This window comes from Petaurus breviceps, unplaced genomic scaffold (assembly GCF_028583685.1).
Source record: "Petaurus breviceps papuanus isolate PSGF00001 unplaced genomic scaffold, PetGlider_PUasm1.0 128, whole genome shotgun sequence".
NCBI classification, from domain to species: Eukaryota; Metazoa; Chordata; class Mammalia; order Diprotodontia; family Petauridae; genus Petaurus; species Petaurus breviceps.
In genome coordinates, this window is record NW_027185664.1 from 10,293,677 (window position 1) to 10,317,726 (window position 24,050).

At 39.2% G+C, this 24,050-nt stretch overlaps 1 protein-coding gene across 1 annotated transcript in view; it reads right to left on the reverse strand.

The window, feature by feature from the left end:
- The window catches only part of LOC138172320 (uncharacterized), a 56,320-nt gene that overhangs the window by 1,185 nt on the left and 31,085 nt on the right, over window positions 1-24,050 (reverse strand). Inside the window, exon 11 of the mRNA XM_069102047.1 lies at window positions 6,998-7,171. Within this exon, the coding sequence (XP_068958148.1) occupies window positions 6,998-7,171 (174 nt within the window). The remainder of the gene's footprint in view (window positions 1-6,997; window positions 7,172-24,050) is intronic.

The following is a 24,050-nucleotide window of genomic DNA, read 5'->3' on the forward strand; positions in this document are numbered from 1 at the left end:
GCCTCTGAGGTGGTCTCAGGAGCAGGAGTTGTGATGGTGGTGGCTGTTGTGGTGGTCTCTGAGGTGGTCTCAGGAGTGCTTGTACTGATGATGGTGGCTTTTTTCGTGGCCTCTGAGGTCATATATGTGGAAGTGGTGATAACTCCCCCCGTTGTTGCAGTCTCTTTAGGTGTGTCAGCTGTGGGACTTTGTGGGACCTGGACAATAATTTCAGCATTTTTAGCATTGGTACTCCTCACCAGACTCAGTATGAGCACTCCAATTGTTGTCGTAATTACACAAGCCAAGAGACAGGCCAAAAATATTTTTAACAGGGACCAGTGATTTTCTCTTCCCTGAAAAGAAGGAAATAAATTGATTAATCTAGAGGGAGAACTCTAGTAGAGGTCCCCAGGGTTTCCGAAGTTGAGATGGAGATGTGACCAAGTCAATTCCTCTACTCAATGAACCCTTTCACTCCTTATTGCCTCTTAAGATATAAATTATCTACCTTTTAAACCTCTTTACTCTACTGTTTCAACCTATCTTTCAAGCCTCAGTGCACATAATTCACTTTCCCTCACTCTGCAGCCCAGCTAAGATAGCCTTTTCCCTTTATTCCTCGCACCCAACACTTTATCTCCCATCAGCCTTTTCACTGGCTGTCCCCAGTGTCTGGATCACACTGCCCTCTCGCTTCTCAGTCCTAGAATCTCTCTCTTGCTATGAGATGCAGCTCAAGCCCTACCAGTGACTGCATGAAACCTTTCCTGACCTTCTAAACTTCTAGTTCCTCCTTCTCACACTGCCTCATACTTAACCACTTGCAAGCATTCTCTTTTAGTTTCTTCTTTACATTTGTCTATGTTCTTGTTCCTTCCCTCGTTAGCACTTAAACTCCTTGAAGAGATATTGTTTCCTTTATTTTATTTGCATCCTTATCATCTGGCCCATAACAGATATTTAACAAATGTGTGTTGAATTGAACTGAACTGAATGTTCACAAGTTACAAGGAGACATGATGTATGACACTGCAGAAGTATCAAACGTAACTACAAGCTGAATATGGACTACAACACTCCTGACTTTGTGCTGAACCAGATTAAAATGTCATTCCTATCTGGATAAAGTGCCAAAAATCTGGCCTCAGACACTTACTAGTTGTGTGACCCTCTTCACCTCTACCTCATGGCTTCCCTGGCGTCCTTCAAGATTCAGCTGAAACCATACCTCTGGCAAGAGACCTTTAAAGCTTCAGCCTCCTCTTCCATGCAGCCCCACCACCCCACTGCTAGGGCCTTCCCTCTGAGATTATCTGTTATATTCACTACAAACATCGTGTATATGCATAGTTTTTTCATCTTTGTCTCCTTGTTTAGAATGTGAGTTCCTGGATGGCCTGGTCTATGTTTTTTTTTGTTGTTGTTGCTTTTCTTTGTATATGCAGTGCTTATGGGTCTGGCACAGAGTAGATGTTTAATAAATGCATGTTGACTGACTGAATGACTGTGAAACCACGGAGGAATTTGGAGTCTCAGTGTGGAGAAGCTACACTGAAGAAATCATGGTTCCTAGAAGTATTGAGAAGCCAAAACCTTCCTAGAGGAGATGGCCAGGACAATGAGGGATTCAGATCATGGCATACAAAGGCTAAATGAGTTATTTAGTTTGAAGAAGAGAAGACTCAGAAGGAACATGCAGTTGCCTTCAAGTCTCTGAAGGGCTTTTATGTGGGAGAGGCATGAAATGTACCACTCAGTCCTGATGGCAGAACTTGGCTCAGTGGTTGGAGGGTACAGAGGAAGCGAGTTCCCCGTACGTCTAGTAGAGGCTGGACGGCCATCTGTCAAGGATGCAATAGGAAGGATTCCTGCTCATATAGAGTAAAAGGTCCAGGATTGCAAAGGACCTCAGAGGACAGCCAGTCAAACCACTTACTTTGGTATGGATTGAACCTGATGGCAAGAGAGGATGAGGACTGTTGCAAAGCTATACAGGTACAAAGTGGCAGTGCTAGGGTAAGAACTCGGGTCCTCGAGCTGCAAGTTTAGCCTTCCTTCCTTTGTGCCACACTGGGTTAAATGACCTCTGGACTTTCTCTTGACTCTATGATTACAGGATTTTCCTCATGATCACTGGGTAGTGGGATGAGGTTAGATGCCCCATGGGAACACAATGTACTACCGTAGCTTAAACAGTACTTAGCCCAGTGTCTGACAGTAGGTGCTTAATAAGGCTTAATAAAGACTAGTTGACTGACAGACTACAGCCTTCACGGAAGCTGACCACATATGTTCTCATGATGACTGAGGCTACTGGGAAGGGCCTTTGATGGGTGGAACTTCTGGGGGCCAGGTATGTCTTAGAAGGACAAAGGCAGTGCTGAAGAGATTCATGTCCAATTACTACTCCTGAGTCCATTTGATATAAAAATCCTGGTCTGGTTGGCAGAATATAAGGGTGGCTAGGTGGCATAGTAGACAGAGCACTGGCCCTGGGCAAGTCACTTAACCCTATCTGCCTCAGTTTCCTCATCTGTAAAATGAACTGGAGAAGGAAATGGTGAAACATTTCAGTATCTTTGCCAAGAAAACCCCAGATGGGGTCATGGAGAGTGAGACACAACAATAGTTGATAAAATGTGGGACAGAGCCCTGAGTGGTTTCTCAGATAATATATAGCACCTAGGAGAATGAGCAGAAAGAAAAATTATGTCATCAGTGCTTAAAACTTGTATGAAATTCAGTGTTTTATCATGTCTACAGAGTAGGCTTTAGATGTGCAGGAAACAGCCTAGTGTAATGGATAGAGCTTGGGCCTCTGAATCAGCATGACCTGGGTTCAAATCTTGCCTTAAACACTTACTGACTGTGACCATGGACAAGGCAATAATCTCTTTGTTCCCCAGGCAATTTTCAAAGACTATAAATTGGAGAGGATGAGCTGCTCTACATTGGTAGAGGGAATTTCCTAACTATGGTTTGACTATATCAATAAAATCATAGTCCTCATTAAAAAAAATTGATTATATACTTGTCATCAAAGATAGAACTACACTTGGCTTCTTTGCTAGGGTTTCTGGCTTCTCCATAGTAGTAGCTTCTTTTTTTTTCAAATGCTTTATTAACTTCTAATTTACATCATTCATTTCTGCCAGATTTTGAGTTAAAAATTTTCTCCTTGTTTTTCCCCTACCCACCCCCCAAAAATAGCAGTCCCACAGAATATCCCCTCCTCCAATCTGCTCTCTCCCATATTTTCTCCCATACCCCTTTTGACTTTTCCAGTGGATCTCTACGCCCCAGTGCCTGTATATCTTATTTCCCAATTACATGTAAAATAGTATTGATAGTAGTATATATATATATATATATATATATATATATATATATATATATGTATATATATATATTATCAACACTATTTTACTATTTATTTATATGTGTATATATATACACATACATACATATTTGAATATTTGATTTTAAACTTTGAATTCCAGATTCATTCCCTTCCTCCCTTGTCACCCACCCTTACTGGGAAGATAAGCAGTTCAGTATAGGATGTACATGTGTGGCTAGTGCAAAACAATAACATAGTAGATATATTGTAAAAGACTGACTAATTTCCCTCCCTCCTATCCCACTTCCCACTTGTTCTATTCTCTACTTTGATCCTGTCCCTTTTCAAAAGTGGGTGCTTCCAACTTCCCTCCCCCCAGCCTGCCCTCCCTTCCATCATCCCCCTTCTCATCCCTTCCCCCCCCTACTCTTCTGTAGGGTGAGATACCCTATTTAGTGTGTATTTCATTCCCTCCTCAAGCCAAATTCAATGGGAATAAGGTTGACCCATTCCCTTTTGCCTTCCTATTCTTCCCCTCCAGTGTAACCATTTCCATTTGCCTCTTCTGTATGAGATAGTTTACCCCAATCTGTCTCTCCCCATCTCCTATCATTATATTCCTCTCTCACCTCTTAATTTCACTTTTAAGTATCATCCCTTCCTATTAAATTGGTCCTGTGCCCTCTACCTATGTATACCTGTAAACATATATATATATATACAAATTCACATATGTATTCATATGCCCATATACCCTCATATATAGACATACACATACACACACACACACACACACACACATATATATATATTTCTATTCCCTTCAACTACTGAGAAAAGATTCATCAGTTACAATTATTGTTTTTCCATGTAGGAATGTTAATAGTTCTACTTTGATAAGTTCCTTATGATTTCTTTTCCCTGTTTACCTTCTCATGCTTCTCTTGCTTCTTGTATCTGAATGTCAAATTTTCTATTCAACTCTGGTTTTTTCATTAAGAATGCTTGAAAGTCCTCTAGTCCACTGAATGACCATATTTTCCCCTGAAACATGATACTCAGTTTTGCTGGGTAGGTGACTCTTGGTTTTAATCCCAGCTCCTTGGACCTCTGGAATATCATATTCTAAGCCTTTCTATCCCTCAGTGTAGAAGCTGCCAGATCCTGGGTTATCCTGATTGTGTTTCCACAATATTCAAATTGTTACTTCCTGGCTGCTTATAATATTCTCTCCTTAACCTGGGAATTCCAGAACCTGGCTATAATATTCCTAGGAGTTTTCTTTTTGGGATCTTTTTCAGGAGGTGATTGGTGGATTCTTTCAACCTCTATTTTGCCCTCTGATTCTAAAACATCAGGGCAGTTTTCTTTGAGAACTTCCTGGAGGATAATTTCTAGGTTTTTACTTTGGTCATGGCTTTCAGGTAGTCCGATAATTTTTAAATTATCTCTCCTGGCTCTATTTTCCAGGTCAGTGGTTTTTCCCATGAGATATTTCACATTGCCTTCTATTCTTTCATTTGTTTGGATCTGTTTAACAGCATCTTGATTTCTCATAAAATCATTAGCTTCCATTTGCTCCAGTCTAATTCTGAAGCCATGATTCTCCTCATTGAGCTGTTGAGATTCTTTTTTCCATCTGGCAAATTCAACTTTTTCAGGCATTCTTCTCCTCATTGCCTTTTTGAGCCTCTTTTGCCATTTGAGTCAGTCTGTTTTTTAAAGTGTTATTTTCCTCTGTCAGGCTGTTGACTCTCATTTCATAATTTTCTTACAGTGTTCTCATTTCTCTTCCCAATTTTTCCTCCACTTCTCTTATCTGCTTCTTAAGGTCCTCTATGGCCTGTAACCAGCTTGTCTTTTCCTTTGAAGCTTTTGGTGCAGGAGTTCTGACTTCACTGTCTTCCTCCTGTTCCATACTTTGCTCCTTTTTATCCCCAAAATAGGAGTGTAATGTTGGAATCTTCTCTCTGCTTTGTTTCCTTTGCCTGGTCATGTCGCCCCCTCAGTCACTTGACCCCTGTGCTTTTTGCCACAGTAGGACTCTGCCACCAGACAGGGGAGTTTTCATCCCAAATGCTGGGGTTTTCTCAGTTGCTGGAGGTATTAGATGGGTACCCTCTCTGAGTTCTTCACACGCTCTGGCAAGCTGGACATACACCCCAGGACCTCCACCCTAGACTGCAATCCAGATCCAAGCAGGTTAAAGCAAGAGCGATTACCCCTCAGACTGGTGCTTGGTCCCCCTACACTCTGCAGGCCAGGAGCTGAAACTGTCAGCGGCTTCTTGCCCCAGGCGCAAAAGCCATGCACTCCCACTTACTGGTCCCAAAGTCCAGACTGCACTGACCTCTCACTTTCTCCTTTGCATCTGTGTTTTGATAAATCTGGAAAAGGCCACAGCTGCTGCTGATCTGGAGTCCCTCAGGCCAGTGGCTGGTCAGGCCCCCCCTGGGGCTAAAGCCTTGGCATGGGGCTGGGCTCAGCTCCCAGAGGGCTGCACTGGATTCCTGCCGACCTGCTGGGCTGTCCTCAGTGGGAGGTTAGCTTCTCTGTGTCATTTTGTGGGTTCTGCAGCTCCAAAGTTTGTTTAGAGTCCCCTTTTTACATGGATTGGGGAAGGTGGAAGCCGGAGCCGAGGGGAGGTCCTACTTCTACTCCACCCCCAACTTCCATAGTAGCAGCTTCTTACAATACTGAAGAAAACCATGGGGAAGCCAGGAATCCATGAGAATGTGTATTTTAAGCTAGGAATGAACAAGAGCAGGATCTGGATAGTTTACAAGTCGTTTTGGAGATAGTCACTGGAGAGGTCCTATTGATTGATTTATTCCATAAAATGCAGCAACTCAAGAAACATTTATTCAATGTTGACTGAATGCAAATCCATGAGCTATACACTGACAATGCGGAGAAATAGCTCCTGCCCTCAAGGAGCTTACCTCTACTGGGAGGATACAATGTATAGACGAGTAAGTAAATACAAAGTCCGTACAAACTAGGACAGAGCACTCTTAAGAGAGTGTACAGTGACCTTTGGGAGGATTAGAGAAGGCCAAACCCTTCAGTTGCACTCTGAAGGAAGTTAAGGAACCGATGAGGCAGAAGTGAGGAAGGAAATGCATTCCCCTACCAAGGGCAGAGATAAGATCTGTACTATCACAAACAGGGAGCAGCCAGCAAGCTGACTGATGGGAAGAGAGAGTGAATGAAAAGCAGTAATGCAGAACAAGATGGTAATGGACATGGTAGCCAGACCATAGAGCACTTTAAATGTCTGTCTGAAGAGTTTCCATTTTGTCCTAAAAGCACAGAAAGGAATCATGGCAAACTAGATGCAAGAGGTGCTGTAGAAGTGGCAAAATTCTTGAGCCATTCTCCCTTCTAGCCATCCTCTTCTCTAGTGATGGGCAAACAAGGAGGCAAGTTGTATTTCTCAAAAACTCAGGGTTAGGAAAGGAGGACTCAAGGAGGGACAGGTCTAAGAATCCTGCTCATACTAGGAAGAGGCTGGGTCACTCAATCTTATCTATTAAATCTTGGTACAAATTCACAAATGCCTTCGCCTCTTGTGTCAATGAGGTAAGTGTGGTCTTTAAATTATTTAATCAAGAATATTTGAACAGTTGTGGATTTATTTGCCTCTTGAGGAGATAGTATAGCCTAAGACTTTACCTGATGGCATAGCAGTTCTGTCCTCTGGGCTGCAATCTGTGCAGGATGCCCAAGAACTCCTGGGTTGGTACACACAACTGATGGTGTAGGATCTGCTTCTCTGTGGCCACAATGTAATGAATGAAACACACAGCGTGGGTGGCAAATTGCGTGGCCCTTGGGATTTGAGAAGGTCTGCAAAGAGAAAACACAATAGTAGATTCCAAGAGATCTAATAATTCTGGATATATTTATCTCGGTGTAGTTGATAGCCTTGGAATCAGGAAGACCTGAGTTCAAATACTGCCACGGATTTACTGGCTACATATGAGCTCTGAGCAGACTACATCACCCTTGTTTAGCTATAGCTTCTTCATTTGTAAAATGGAAATAATAGCAACAGTAGTACTTATTCATAAACTTGTTTTGAAGATGAATAGAGAATAAATGTAAAGTCTTTAAGAACTTTAAAGTACAATACAAATATCCGGAGGGTTTCTTCATTTATGTTTATTGATTTATTCTTTTTTAAAGTTTGTTTTTTTAATTTATGGAACAAAACAAGAATTTAATAAATTAATAAATATCTGTTATTAAGATGATGGTGATGATGGTGGTGGTGATGAGCTTGAGCCTTGAAATGAAGATTTTGGCATTACTATGATAAAAGAGAAAAGAAATCCTTTTTTTAGATTATAATGAGGAAATATCCTTAGATTATATTGTTCTGGAGAGTAATCTAAGAGGAATTTTTAGGGTATGTCCAAGAAGGTGGAGTCCAGGGCATATAAGCTACCCCTGAGAGCCTTCCTACCACACTCAACAGGCTTAAAAATCTGCCCAGGAGAGAAGGGGGGAAGTGGACATCATATCTTCCATCATCACCAATATCCAAAGTCATGTTCTATTGTAGCTCTTCACTTCTCTTTAACTTGCTCAAGCCGGATAAAATTTAAATATTTGTTATATCCATTGAGTGCATGTATAGAAAAGTTCACACATTTACCAGGCTGGTTTTCCAAGGCAAATAGAAAATAGAATTATTACAGCTTTACTGATTTTGATCCAAAGTGACTAGAACAAATCAAGGCCAATAGACCATAAATTCTAAGCTGCGAGGTACTTCAGGGATTGTCTGGGCAATACTCTCATTTCATAGGAAGGAGAACTGAAGCCCAGGAGTAGTCCAAGGTTATAAAAATAATACAGTAGGAATTTCCAGTGCCAAGATGGCAGTGAAGAAGGAATCCTCAGAAGCCCTCCCAAATTCCTCTCCAAACAACTAGAAAACGACCTCAGAATTGATCTAGGAGCAGGGAAGAAGTTTGCCAGCATGGCAGGGGTGGGAGGCAAGCCATATCTAAGAACAACAGCAGCAGCCAGTCTCACAGCAGGGGCCCAGCGGCAAGGTTCTAAGCCTGGGGCAACCCACCAGTGAGGCCCCTCCCTCTTGTAAAATAGCAGCCCAGAGGCAAGTGAGCAGTCTGTGCAGTACAGCAAGGCCCCACCCCAGCCACCCTACCTCCAGCACATGCCACCAGCAAAGCCTTGACCCCATTGCTAACCAGTCATGAAACCCCATGCCAGGGCTGACCAACAGGGAGACCTCACCCCTGAGGCCTACCAGCAGAGAGACACTGTTTCCATAGCAACCCAACATCAAGGTCCTACCCTGGAACAGGCCAGCTGCTAAACCCTATGCCCCAGTATAAGCCAGAAGGGAAGTCTGCCCTCCAGAGAATGCAAGCAGTGAAACCCTGAAGCCCATTGAAAGAAAGCAGCAAGACCCAGAGCCCTAGCACAAAAAGCTTGGAACAGTGTGTGACCAGAGCCCAACTCTCACATAAAAACACAAAGTCACAAAAGAGGCAGAAAAATGAGCAAACAACAACAAAACAAAGATGTCAGTTATAGAAAGGTTCTGTGGTAATAAGGAGGATCACAGCATAAACTTAGAAGAAGACAATAACATAAAAATGGCTACATGTTAAGCCTCAAAGAAAAATGTAATTTGGTCTCAGGTAAAAAAAAGAATTCCTAGAAGATTTTTTTAAGTATTTTTTTTAAAAAAACAGAGAAGTAGAAGAAAAATTGGGATAATAAATGAGAGTTATACAAGACAATCATGGGAAAAGAGTCAATAACATGGGAAAAGATATACAAAATTTTGCCACAGAAAATAACTCCCTAAAAAATAGAATTGGCCAAATGGAAAAGGAAATACAAAAGCTCACTGAAAAAAAATAATTCCTAAAATTTAGACTTAAACAAGTGGAAACTGATTGTGTGAGACATCAAGATACAATGAAACAAAATTTAAAAAAATTTTAAAATAGAAAAAAATGTGAAATTTATCATTGGATAAACAACTGACCTAGAAAATAAATTCAGGAGAAATAATACAAGAATTATTGAACTACCTGAAAGACATGATAAGAAAAACGAAAAAAAAATAAACCTAGACAACATCTTTCAAGAAATCATCAAAGAAAACCACCCTGATATATTAGCACCAGAGGACAAAGTAAAAAGAATCCACAGATCACCACCTGAAGGAGATCTCAAAATGAAAACTCTCAGGAGTACTTTAATCAAATTCTAGAGCTCACAGATCAAGGAGAAAGTACTACAAGCAGCCAAAAATAAATATTTGAAATATTGTGGAGTTACCATTAGGATTACACAAAATTTGGCAACTTCCACATTAAAGAACCAGAGGATTTGGAATGTGATAAACCAGAAGGCAAAGGAGTTAGGATTACCACCAAGAATACCTACCCAGCAAAACTGAATGTAATCTTTCCAGGGAAAAGATAGTTATTTGATGAAATAGAGGACTTTCAAGCATTTCTAATTAAAGCAGCAGAGCTGAATGAAAAAAAAAATTGACCTCCAAATATAAGAGTTGATGGAAACAAAAAGGTAAAAAAGGAACAAGAAAGAGAAAACATAAAAAATAATGTTAAACTGTTAATATTTCTATGTGGCAAGGTAATACTTGGAACTCTTAACTTTATTACTATAAGAGAAATTAGAAGGAGTATATGTAGACAAAGGGTATGAATATAAGGTGATTTAGGTGGGATGATACCCCAAAAAACAAAATAAAGGGGTGAGAAAGAAAATTGCACTGGAGGAAGAAGGAAGGGAGAGAGTTAATGGGGTAAATTATCCCACATAAAAGAGGCACGAAAGAGATATTATAATGGAAGGGAAGACTGGGGTATGGTGAGCAAACCAAAAAATAAACAAGATAGAAGTTAATGAGGTAAATGAAATTCTGGAAAAGTTACATATGATAGATCTCTGAAGAAAATTGAATGGAAATAGAAAGGAATATACCTTTTTCTCAGCAGTAAATGACATGCAAAATTGATCATGTATTATGACATAAAAAACCTCACAACCAAATGCAGAAAAGCATTTGGTAAAAAAATTTTCCAATTCATAAGTCAATAAAAATTATGTTCAATAATGGACAATGTAAAGAGAGATTAAAATTAATTGGAAATTAAATAGTCGAATCCCATAGAGCAAGTGGGTCAAAGAACAAATCATAGAAGCAATCAATAATTTCATTAAAGAAAATGACAAAAATGAGACAACTTACTAAAATTTATGGGATGCAGTCAAAGTAGTACTTAGGAAAAATTTTATATCTCTAATTGTTTACATCAACAAAATAGAGAAAAAGAAAATCCATGAATTAGGTATACAACTAAAAAAAAGTTAAGAAAAGAACAAATTTAAAATCTCCAACACCTCTGTTAACAACACTTAAACACCAAATTGGAAATCTTGAAAATCAAAGGAGAGATTTTTAAAAATGAAAGTAAGAAAACTATTAAAGGAATAAATAAAGCCAGAAGTTGGTTTTGTAACACACACACACACACACACACACACACACACACACACACACACACGATAGGGGGCAGAGCCAAGATGGCAGCATAGAAGCAGGAAAACTCCATGAGCTACCCCCCCCCATAACCACCTCAAATACCTATAAAATATGATTCTAAACAAACTTTAGAGCTACAGAACATACAAAGTTACAGAGAGAGATAAATCTCCTGCTGAAGGTAGCCCAGCAGGCTGGCAGAAAGCGTCCATCACAGCACACTGGGAGCTGAGCCCAATCCCACCTGAGCCTGCAGTTTTAGTCTCAGGGTGGCCCCTACCAGTGGTGGCTGGAGGGACTTTGGGAGAGTGTATCACTAGAGGCTGTGGTGTTTTCCAGAATTATCAACCATAAATGCCAAGGACAAAGTTAAAGGTCAGTGTTTGGGAACTTTCGGGAACTTTGAGAACAGGGGGACCAAGAGTTCAGTCCGGCCTCTGCCCCCAGAGCAAGAAGCAGCTGAGGTGCAGCAGCTGTGCAGCCGCCACTGCATGGCTGCTTCAGAGCTCCTGGACTGCAGATCGTAGGGGGACCAAGCAACCATCCAGAGGGGTAATTGCTCTTGCTTTAACCTGCTTGGATCTGGATCACTGTCTTGGGTGGAGGTCCTGGGGTGTGTGACCAGGTGCCAGAGCCTGTGGAGGCTTCAGAGAGGGCAACCAACTAATAAATCCAGCAACAGTGAAAACCCCAGTGATTTGGGACAAAGCTCTCCCCTCTGGAAGCAGAGTTCTACTATGGCAAAAAGCTCAAAAGTCAAATAATTGAGTGGCAACATGAGCAAGCAAAGGAAGCAAAGCAAGCACAGCAATTAAACTTTAGATTCCTTTTTTGGAGACAAAAAGGATCAAAGCATGGAACAGGAGGAAGACAACAAAGTCAAAACTACAGCACCAAAACCTTCCAAGAAGAATATGAGCTGATTACACACCATAGAGGAGCTCAAGAAGGATTTTGAAAACCAAATAGGAAAAGTGGAGGAAAAATTGGGAAGAGAAATGAGAATGATGCAAGAAAATCATGAAAAGAGACTCAACAACCTGACTGAAGAAAATAACACCTTAAAAATAGACTAACTCAAATGGCAAAAGAGGCACAAAAAGCCAATGAGGAGAATAATGCCTTAAAAAGCCCAATTTTCCAGATGGAAAAAGAATTTCAAAAGCTCACTGAAGAGAATAATTCTTTCAGAATTAGATTGGAGCAAATGGAAGCTAGTGACTTTATGAGAAATCAAGATACCATTAAACAGATCCAAACAAATGAAAAAATAGAAGGCAATGTAAAATGTCTCATTGGGAAAACCACTGACCTGTAAAATAGATCCAAGAGAGACAATTTTTAAATTATTGGACTACCTGAAAGCCATGATCAAAAAAAGAACCTAGAAATCATCCATCAAGAAATTCTCAAGGAAAATTGCCCTGATGTTTTAGAACCAGAGGGCAAAATAGAGGTTGAAAGAATCTACCTCTTGAAAAAGATACCAAAAAGAAAACTCCTAGGAATGTTATGGCCAGTTTCCAGAGTTCCCAGATCAAGGAGAAAATATTACAAGCAGCCAAGAAGAAACAATTTGAATATTGTGGAAACACAATGAGGATAACACAGGATCTGGCAGCTTCTACACTGAGGGATTGAAGGTCTTGAAATATGATATTCCAGAGGTCAAAGGAGCTGGGATTAAAACCAAGAATCACCTACCCAGCAAAACTGAGTATCATGTTTCAGGGGAAAATATGGTCATTCAATGAAATAGAGGACTTTCAAACATTCTTAATGAAAAAGCCAGAATTGAATAGAAAATTTGACATTCAGATACAAGAAGCAAGAGAAGCATGAGAAGGTAAAGAGGGAAAAGAAATCATAAGGAACTTATCAAAGTTGAACTATTTACATTCCTACATGGAAAAACAATAATTGTAACTTGTGAAACTTTTCTCAGTATGAGGATAGTTGAAAGGAATATAAATGTACATATATGTATACATACATATATATTTCTATATATGTATACATTATATATATATGTCTATATAGAAGGGTATTATGGGCACATGTGAGTGTGTGTATATATGTGTACAGGTATATGTAGACAGAGGGCACGGGGTCAATTGCATAGGAAGGGATGATACTTTAAAGGTGAAATTGAGATGTGAGAAAGGAATATAATGAGAGGAAATGGGGAGAGACAGAATGGGGTAAATTATCTCATATAGAAGAAGTAAGGGAAAACTGTTACAATGGAGGGGAAAAACAAGAAGGCCAAAAGGAATGAGTCAACCTTACTCTCATTGAATTTGGCTTAGGGAGGGAATGACATACACACTAAATACAGTATCTCACCCTACACGAAGTAAGGGGCAAGGAGATGAGAGGGGGAATGATGGAGGGGAGGGCAGGTTGGAGGGGAGGGTAGTTAGAAGCACACACTTTTGAAAAGGGATGGGATCAAAGTAGAGAATAGAATAAGTGGGGGGCAGGATAGGATGGAGGGAAATATAGTCAGTCTTTCACTATATATCCACTATAGAAATATTTTGTATAGCTACATATGTACAACCTATATTGAATTGCTTTTCTTCCCAGTAAGGGTGGGTGATGAGGGAGGAAGGGAAAGAATCTGGAATTAAAAATTTTAAAATCAAATGTTTAAAAAATATATAATTTTTTTACATGCAACTGGGAAATAAGATATATAGGCACTGGGCTATGGAGCTCCATCTTGCCCTACTGGAAAATTGGAGGGAGGATGAGGAAGGATATAGGAGAGAGCAGATTGGGGAAGGGGGTATACAGTGCCATCACTGTTTTAAGGTGGAGGGTAGGGGAAAGACAGGGAGAAAAATTGTAACTCAAAATCTTGTGGAAATGAATGATGTTAACTAAAAATAAATACAAAATTTAATTGAAAAAAAAACACAACAAAATAGATAAACCATTGGTTAATTTGATATTTTTTAAGGGAATGAAGAAAACCAAATTACTTTCCAAAAATGGAAAGGGCGAATTCATCACCAATGAAGAGGAAGTTAAGACAATTGTTAGGAGTTATTTCACTCAATTATATGCCAATAAATTTGACAGTTTTGGATGCTGGAGGGGATGTGGGGAAACTGGGACATTAAGAGACTTGGTAGAGTTATGAACTGATCCCACTATTTTGGAGAGCAATTTGGAACTGTGCCCAAAGGACTATAAAACTGTGCATGAAAAAAAAAACTAGCCTTATGACCTTGGGCAAGTCATTTAATCCCAATTGCCCTCCCCCCTCCAAAAAAGCAAGAACAACAAGAAAAAAAAAACTGCATGCCCTTTGATCCAGCAATACCACTACTAGTCTATATCCCAAAGACATCAAAAAAAGGGAAAAGGACCAATTTGTACAAAAATATTTGTTGCAGCTTTTTTATGGTGGCTAAGGATTGGAAATCAAAGGGATGTCCATCAATTGGGGAATGGTTAAGCAAGTTGTGGCATATAATTGTTATAAATATTATGTGCTATAAGAAATGGCAAGCAGAATAATTTCAGAAAACCTAGAAAGACTTCCATGAACTAATACATAGTGAAATGAACAAAACCAGGAGAATGTTGTACAGTAACAGCAATATTGTTTAATGAAGAATTGTGGATTACTTAACTAATCTCAGCAGTACAATGATCCAAGACAATCCCAAAGGACTAATAATGAAGCATACTATCTGCCTCCAGAGAAAGAACTAATATTGATTGGATACAGACTAAAGTATACTATTTTTCAGTTTCCTTTTTTTCTCCAAATCTTCTTGTGCAAAATGACTAATATGGAAATGTTTTACATAATTGCACATATGTAAGCTATATCTGATTACTCACTGTCTCAGGGAGGGAGAAGGGAAGCTAAGAATAGAATTCAGAACTCAAAACTTTAAATAAAATTTTTCAATTGGAGAGAAAATAATAAAGCACAGTGAAGATTAAGTACAGGTGCACTCCTTGCTGTTACTTAATAACATAGGATCTTAATCCACCAGTCTTCTTAATAGATACTCTTGGCTGGCCTTTCTAGGGTGTCATTGCTAAATCTTCAGTTTCCTTCAATTTACTTCAGGCTGATGAACCTGGAAAGTCAGTAGCTCATCTGTAAAAACTCTAAGTCACTCGCCAGGATGGTTTTCTAAGGTTTTCATGCTCTGTTGGACACTTGTTCATCCTAAAGAAGCCAAATTATGGAGTCCTAGAGGTAGAAATATACTGGAAACCCCCTGTTGGGGACACCCTAGTGTACAATCTATTTTCCTCCCATATAAACCCTCAGCTTCTTTTTTGGAATGTAGTCTATTCCCTGAGATGACTTTCTCTCTTTGGCATCTCTCCTGTGGAACAAATGTTGAATTTGTAGCTACAGATCCACACTATTGTTCTTATTGAATGAATACTCTTATTGAATGTCTCTCCAAAGACATTTCAGTAGCCTTTTAGTCTGATCATTGTAGCATGTACTACATTAATTAATGAATTTTTGTTTCTGCAATCAAGGAATATTTGATTAGACACCCTCAGTTTTACAGCATGATGCCATAGCAATATGGGTTATTGCCATGTGCATGGTGACACCTTTTACCTAAAGATTAGAGCAAAAAATAATTTAAATGAGCTCTCTTTAATGAACCAGTTATTTAAAAGACTGATTCCCTCTTGGACAACCAAGGATGCATAGAAATCTCTGATTCTTGACAGACCATTAAAAACGTCGACTCTGAAGTCATTAATCTTTTCCAATTAGTAGCAAAAAGAATCATGGAAGGTTAGAGCCAGAAGAGACCTTAAAAATTTATTAGTTCCAATTCCCTCCTTTTAGAAATGGATCCCAGAGAGCTTAAGTAAATAACATGCCCATAATAACAGAGCTGGTTGATGTCAGAATAAAAACTAGAACCCAGACTTCCTTATATCCAATCCTTTCCACCATACTTCCATTACTTTCCACCATATTATATACATGTAGTACAAAGAACTGCAATAACTGTAGACTTCTCCTTTTTAGAATGTTAGCTTTTTTAAAACCAAAGATTGAAAACTCAGGTATTAGGCTTTGCAAGACGTGGAATTATTACAGCTGCTACTCACCAGCCGGATTTCAGGTTGTTCGATGTCCATAGGACGTTTTCTATATTTCCCTTCCATTCTGGAGCCACCAGTATCAAAAACTTGGGCTCAAAAATATTTGCCATTTTGTCCAGTTCCTTTTATACCTGCTTATATATTAGGAAAGACTAGTCATAATTATTAAGTTAGCAATGATGAATCTATCCAGGGGCGGATCAAGTTACATAATAATCTTTCTCCATTGTGGGCTACACTTTCAGAATGGGACATTCTGAACAATTTAATTAAGCAAAATTAAAATGCAAACCAATCCAATATCTAATGGGAAACATGACTGACCTTTCATAAGCCTGCCTAATGGCAAAAGAGCTACAAAAAAAAAAAAAAACAACAAACTGTAAAAACAAAACAAAACAAGTTCCTTTATTGCATATAATTTTTATTGCCTCATGATCTGAGAAGGATGCATTTAATATTTCTGCCTTACTGCATAGAATTGTGAGGTTTTTATGCCCTAGAATGTGGTCAATTTTTGAGTATGTGCCATGAACCGCTGAAAAGAAAGTATATTCCTTTTTATCCCCATTCAGTTTTCTCCAGAGATCTATCATACCTATCCTCTCTAAAATCCTGTTCACCTCCTTAACTTCTTTCTTGTTTATTTTGAGGTTAGATTTATCAAGTTCAGAGAGGGAGAGATTAAGGTCTCCCACTAGTATAGTTTTGCTATCTATTTTTTCCTCTAATTCCTTTACCTTCTCCTCTAGGAATTTGGATGCTATACCACTTGGTGCATATATGTTAAGTAATGATATTGCTTCATTCTCGATGATGCCTTTTAACAGGATATAGTTTCCTTCCTTATCTCTTTTAATTAGGTCAATTTTTGCTTTTGCTTTATCTGAGATAACGATTGCTACCCCTGCTTTTTTTACTTTAGCTGAGGCATGATATATTTTACTCCAGCCTTTTACCTTTACCTTGTGTGTATCCCTCTGTTTCAAATGTGTTTCCTGTAAACAGCATATTGTAGGATTATGCTTTCTAATCCATTCTGCTATCCTTCTCCGTTTTATGGGAGAGTTCATTCCATTCACATTTACAGTTATGATTGTTATCTATTTCTTCCCCTCCATCCTATTCCCTCCCCTGTTAATGTTCAAATTTCCACCCCTTCTTCCTTCCCCCCCTTAATAGTTTTCCTTTTTACCACCGCCTCCCTCAGTATTCCCTTATCAGCCCCCCTCCCTTTACCTTCCCTTTCCCCTTACTTCTTTCCTCCCTACTAACCACCTCCCCCCCTTTCATAGCCCTTCCCCCCTCCTACTGCCTGTAGGATATTTTTATTCTTAATGAAGTATGTTATTTCTTCTTTGCACCAAAAGTGACAGGAACAAATCTCCTGCAAAGCTCCTCTCCCTCCCCTCTTTCCCTCTAAAATGATACTTTTTGCATTACTTCTCCATAGAGTCCTATGCTTAACTGGTTGTTATTTCCTCCTTGCACCAGAACCAATGAGGGAAATGCTTATATGCTTCCCATCTCCCTTCTTTTCCTCTTCTATACAGTTTTTATGCCTCTTTGTGTGGCATAATTTACCCTTTTCCACTCATTCATTCCTTTTCTTCCATTGCAATTCCTTTGTAGCTCTAAATAAGATTTTTTTAATCATCATTTTGTGTATTTTATACTCATACCCTCTACTTGTCTATAACCAGTTTACTCTTATCAAATAGCAGGGTGTGCGTGTGTGTTTTTCTTGTTTACCTTTCTATGTCACTGTTGCATCTCGTAATTGGAGGTTGAATTTTCCATTGAGTTCTGGCTTTTTTATCAAGAAGTTCTGGAACTCTGTTATATCATTGAATATGTCTCTTTGCCTGGAAGAATATGCTCAGTCTCACTGGGTATGTGATCCTTGGTTGTAACCCAATCTCTTTTGCCTTCTGGAAAATTGTATGTAGAGGCTGCAAAATCCTGTGCTATCCTCACTGTGGACCCTCGGTATTTGAATTGTTTCTTTCTGGCCACTTGAAGCATTTTCTTTTATCTGGTAGTTCTGGAGTTTGGCCACAACATTTCGAGGACTTTTCAGTTTGGGATCTCTTTCAGTAGGTGTCCAGTGGATTCTCTCTATTTCTATTTTACCCTCAGGTTCTAGCATCTCAGGACAATTTTCCTTAACGAGCTCTTGGAGAATGTTGTCCAGGCTCATTTTTTCATCACGATTTTCTGGTAGGCCTATGATTCTCAGATTATCTCTCCTGGATCTGTTTTCCAGGTCAGTTATTTTTTCTTTGAGGTATTTTACCTCTTTTTCTAATTTTTCATTCTTGTTGTTTTGTTTGACTAATTCTTGGTTCCTCATAGAGTTATTTGTTTCAATTTGGTTGATTCTAGTTTCTAGCAAATCATTTTCCTTGGCTAATTTTTGGAGCTCCTTTTCCATATCATACACTTTTCTTTTTAGAGAGATGTTTTCTTCATTAGAATGTTTTTCTAATTCTGCTATTTTGGTTTTGAGAGAATTATTCATTTTGTCTTCTATCTCTCTCGTTTGGTTTTCAAAGTTCCTTTTGATCTCATCTAGGAAAGCCTTCTGTGCTTGGGACTCATTCCCTATTGATGTTTCAGCTGTGGGTGTGGAGTCCACATTGTCTCCCTCTGAGTTTGGTTCCTCCCTCTGAGGATAGTAGGACTCCAGAGTCTTTGTATTTGTAGTCTGCTTTCTACCCATTTTGAGGCAGGGCCCTAGCTACATCCTTCCTCTAGGGATCCCAAGCCTTTACTGTAGAGGGTTTTGCCCTGGGACAAGTTACTATGTTTTCAGGGACAGAGGGGGGATTTGGAGCAGGTGAGGTTCACTTTGTTATCCTGGTCTATGGAGGTCCTGATAGGGGTTTGGTTTTTTTTTTTTTTTGTAATTTCTGGGCTATGAAGTGGTAGCCCCAGGAGTATTTGCTGTCCAGGACAGGGGCCCCTGCATTTGCTTCTTACCTTGCTCTTTCCAGTCCCAGCCCTTTGGTGATAGGCCTGGTAGTGGCCCTTATGGTTGGTGGGAAGACTTGCCCTCTGAGTTGATCAGGCCCCTTCCGGGCCTGCTTCTGCCGGCTGTGCCTTCCAGGCCTGCCTCCCAAAAGGAGTTCCTTTACCTACTTGTCTCATAGCCTACAGATCATTAAATGTTAAATAATAGCAGGATAAAGATTTATCCTAGGACTGTTTCTAAGCCTAATAAGAAAATGAGAATGAGATAATTATGACAATAATAATAAATATTTATACAATACTTCAGTGTTTGCAAAGAGATTTACATGCCAAATTGAACTAAGCGACCTTTGCAATACCCTATTAAGGTAGGTGCTATTATTACCCCCCTTTTGACAGGTTTTGAAACCAAAATTAGGGGACTGAGTGATTTGCTCAGGTTTCCTGCTAGGAAGTGTCTGAAAAGGGAACCAAACTCATGTCTTCGTGTCTCCATGTTGAGGATTTTCTCTTACAAGAACTTACATGGCTTCTCTTCCATTGAAAAAAAAAGATGCACTTTTTTCTAAAAAAAGAGGGGGGGGGACTTATTATTCTAACTTTTTTTATATTTCCTTATACTAATTCTGTGAGACATAGATTTATATTTATCTACCCCTTGCCTTGGAATAGAAGATCCTCGAGGGTTAGAACCATATTTAGAGGAAGCCAAATGTGCTATTTCAAGAACTATTCTTGAATTATAATCTGTATTATTTTTATGTCATGTCAGTCTAAGTATTATCTCAAATATAACAGATATTAAATATAAAATATATAATATAATAAATATTTTTAAATATTAACAGACAAGTAGGGATTGTTCTGAATAGAACAGTAGACTTGGTTTGGAAAGACCTGTGTTCAAATTCTGCCCCAGACATTCATTATGTGATTCTGAATAAACCCTCAGCCTCAGTTTACCCATCTGTAAAATAGAGATAATAATAGCACCTCCCTGTCAGGGTTATTATGAGGGGGCAAATTACATAATGTGTATAAAGCATTTTACAAACCTTAAAGCACTCTATAAATGTAAGGTATCATTATCATCAGTAAGTAACAATTTCTTTATAGCATCATAACTAGTGCCTTGACTACTTGAATAACAGTTAAGGAAGTGTGGTGGTGTTTCAATAATCAAGTCCTCATTTAAGCCAATTTTGAGTAATGATCTGTTATGGGCAAATCAGGGGGTAATGGGTAAACAAAAACTGAAATAACAGTCCCAGTAGAAGGGATAAGACTAATTCAAGGCAGAATGTGACCAGTGAGGAAAGGTTAAAAAATGCTGTAAGGAACTTGAAGAGGGAAATTCACTATCAACTGGGCAATCAGGGAAGGCTTCATGGAGGAGGTGGCAATGGAGTTGGGGTCAGAGGACAATTTTTTAAAAGCTTCAACCACTACTCCAAGGAACTATCTGCAGCTGTTGAATATTTACTAGGAACTACTCATGGAAACCCCTAAAACACCTTATTTAAGCACCTGGTACATCCCAAATATCTCAGATAAGTTTTTACAATTTATTCCCAAGGCTATTTCCCCTGTCAAATCTGCTGGAAACTCCTGCCACCAATGCGCTATATCCTTCTTCCTATCCTTCACTTAGGAAAATAATTTGGAAAAAGCAATCCTTTTTTCATAGAAAAATATAATTCTAGAAATACAAAGGACCTTAGAGATCTTAGTTCAACTCCATTTTACGAATTTGGAAACTGAGGCTCAAAGAGGGTAATTTTCTTTTTGTTAGTCACACAGTTGCTGTCAGAACTAAAACATGAAGCCAGGTTACCTGATGCTACATCATACTCTTTCCATAATAAAAAAAAAAAGGAACATTCATTATTAAATGCCTACTGTGTTCTAGGCATTGTGCTATACACCAGGAATGCAGATTTTAAAAATGAAAGTCTTTGCTTCAAGAGCTGTATTCTACTTGAAAAAATTCTTGGGCCTTTTTATTATAAGAATTTTGATGGCTATTATAATTAATAATAATCATAATAATAACTTGTGTATATGATGCTTTACTTCTTGCAAAACACTTTCCTTATAACAGCTCTTTCAAGTAGGGAAATTTGTCTGTCTCCACTAGTTTGAAATAACGAAACCAAATATGACATCTCAAATCTATTTATGAATTGTTTTGGGTGTAACATCACAGACATGCAATTATATGTATATATGAAAACATGCATATTATATACACTTCTAATTCCCATTATTTCAAACATGCATATACTATATATCTCCAGTAGCAATTTATAAATGGCAGCATAATTATGTTGACCAACTGGATAGCAAAGTTTGTTGGAGTTTCAATAACATAAACAATTTCTTTGGCCACATAATTATAATGCACAAGAGGGACATGGAGTTTTTGGGTGTGGAAAACTGCATATGCTGTCAGACTCAGTTCATATTCTGCTTAGTTTTGATGAAATGCTTTTTTTCTCTAGTTTTATTCTTTGAAATAAGAGATGACTCTCATTAGAGGAAAGGGGTACTGTATATCTGGAATTCAAGGGCATAAACCAATAGAATTTTTAAGAAAAATAAAATCATTTGTCCACTTAAAGAATGACTAAACAAATTGTGGTATGTGAACATAATGGAATAGCATTGCTTACTAATATTACTGTATATGAAGAACGTAGAAAAGGAGCCTGTACCCCAAGGATTAGGGCAATCTCCTCTACTAGTCTTGCCTTCAGGAAGAGATTGGCTGATTGACCTATAGTGGCTGGTCCCTGAATGAGGAATAAAAAAAAAAGAAAAACCTGGATCCCAATTTAATAATTGCTTATTAATATAGTAGAAAATCATAATTTATCTTACCTGGCTTCCTTTAGAACCCAGCTAACATCCCATATTCTGTAGGAAGTCTTTCCCAATCCCTCTTAATTCTAATGTCTTTTCTCTATTGATAATTTCCTATTTATCCTGTGTAGCTTGTTTGTACATAGCTGTTTGCCTGTTGTCTCCCCTATTAGACACTGAATTCCTTGAGAGCAGGGACTTTCTTTTTCCTCTCTTTGTATCCAGAGCACTTAGCACAATACAGAGTAAAAGTAGATGCTTATCAGATGTTTAATGACTGATTCACTGATGGTAGTGTGGGAACACATGGTTAGTAATCCAGTTGGACAAGAACTCTGAGACAGAGGTAGAGTGGCCATAGGACCATGGGGGGAAGACAGGCTTGGTATTTGAGAGAACCACCCCCAAGGTCAACTAGTGCTTCAGGGGCTGGGGCAGAAGGAGAGGGAAGAGGAGAGAGGTCTATGCCTTGCCTGGATAACCTAGGCTTTAGGTTCCCTGATGCCTCTACTCAGCTAGCTCCCTGGTATGTGACAGATAATTATGGAGTATGATCTTTATCATAGCTGGCATTGCTAAGCTTCAGGCCATGAATGTCAGCCACTCATCGCAGTTACTGCTACCTTCTAATGGTTCCAGCAAAGTCTGTGTAAGGTCATGGGATCATTGATCTAGTTCTGGAAAGCACTTTAGAGGCCTTCTAGTACCACCCTTTCATTTTATAGGTGAGGAAAGTGAAGCTCAGAAAGGTTAAGTGACTTGTTCAAGGTCACACAGTAAAGTAGTAGAAGCATGATTCAAACCTAAGTTTTCTCCCTCCAAATAAAGTGTTCTTTCCGCTGCACAACACTGCCCAGAAGTGGGACTTCTCTGAGACCCAAATTTAAAGCTGTAACTAGGAAAGTATTTGTCCCAGTGTGCAAACATCCATGGGAACTTGGTTTCCTCTGAGAGGGGTGAGAAGGGAAAGATAGTTTACATTTATTAAGCACCTACTGTATGCCAGGCACTGTGCTAAGTGCTTTACAAATATTATCACACTAGATCGTGAGAAGAATGTGCTCCTTCTTCAAAGCCCTCTGGCATTCTTTTCATCTCCTTTCACTAAGCAGGATGTCACTGAGCTAACCCTCCAAATTGCCACGTTGCTCCTCTTTCCAAGCCTAGTTCCCATTATCCATATGGGATGATGGGGCAAATTTCCTGAGGGACAACACAGATCACCGCATTTCCTGGCATGGCTGCATCTGATGACAGGACTGTCCTCTGTAGTCTCACTTACCCTCTTCTTCCTAACCAAAGTTGCCTCAGATATCAGAGGTCTTGTTACGGCTCTGATCAGTTGTGCCATTTGTAAGCTGAGGGAGATGACCTAGTTGATGATCTTAAGATCCTTTCCAGCTGTAACATTCCATCCTTCTAAGGAGCCCCAGCTTAAAATGGCATCATGCACCTTTTGTGAGCAAGATAGGGCACTAAAGCTCATGCCATCCCAGTGGATGTCTGCAGAAGACTCCAACTCTGGATCCAGACTATGCTTTGCCATGAACTTTATGCAAAAGTTGATAACTCTCTAGTCTCCCATCTAGTCTACCAACCTCTTAAAGGATCTCATTATGGCCAAGAGCTTTCTAGCAGGTCTCCTTGCCTCCTTTTTCTCTTCTCACTCCTGACTCCCCCCACCCTTCAAACCATAGTCAGTATAATTTTTCTTATGCCCAGATCTGGTCCTTACTCCTCTGCTCAAAAAAATAAAATTAAGAAACCCTACAGTGGCACCATTTTGGCTTCTGAGTAAAATTCAAACTCTTTTGCTTGGCATTCAAACTTCTCCACAAAGTGGGAAGAGGTAGGGGTGGGGGGAATTACTTTTCCATGCTTATTTTATATTACTGCCCTCCAGGTACTTTGTGCTTCAGCTGAACTGGGTCATCCTCTGCCATCCCTCACACTCATTCCCCAAACTGGGCATGAAATGCACTCTCCTGCTTCCATCTCTAAGCTTGGAATAGCCTCCTTCCTTTACTTTGCCCATTGAATTCCCAACAATCCTTTAAAGTCTGCCTCTCCATAAAGCCTTTTCTGGTCCTCCCAGTTGGTGATATTCTTTTCCCTCAGATCTTAAGACAATTTCTTTGGAGCTTTTGGTTTTGTTTTGTTTTGTCATGCTCTGATGTGATGTGATATGATATGATATGATATGATATGATATGATATGATATGATATGA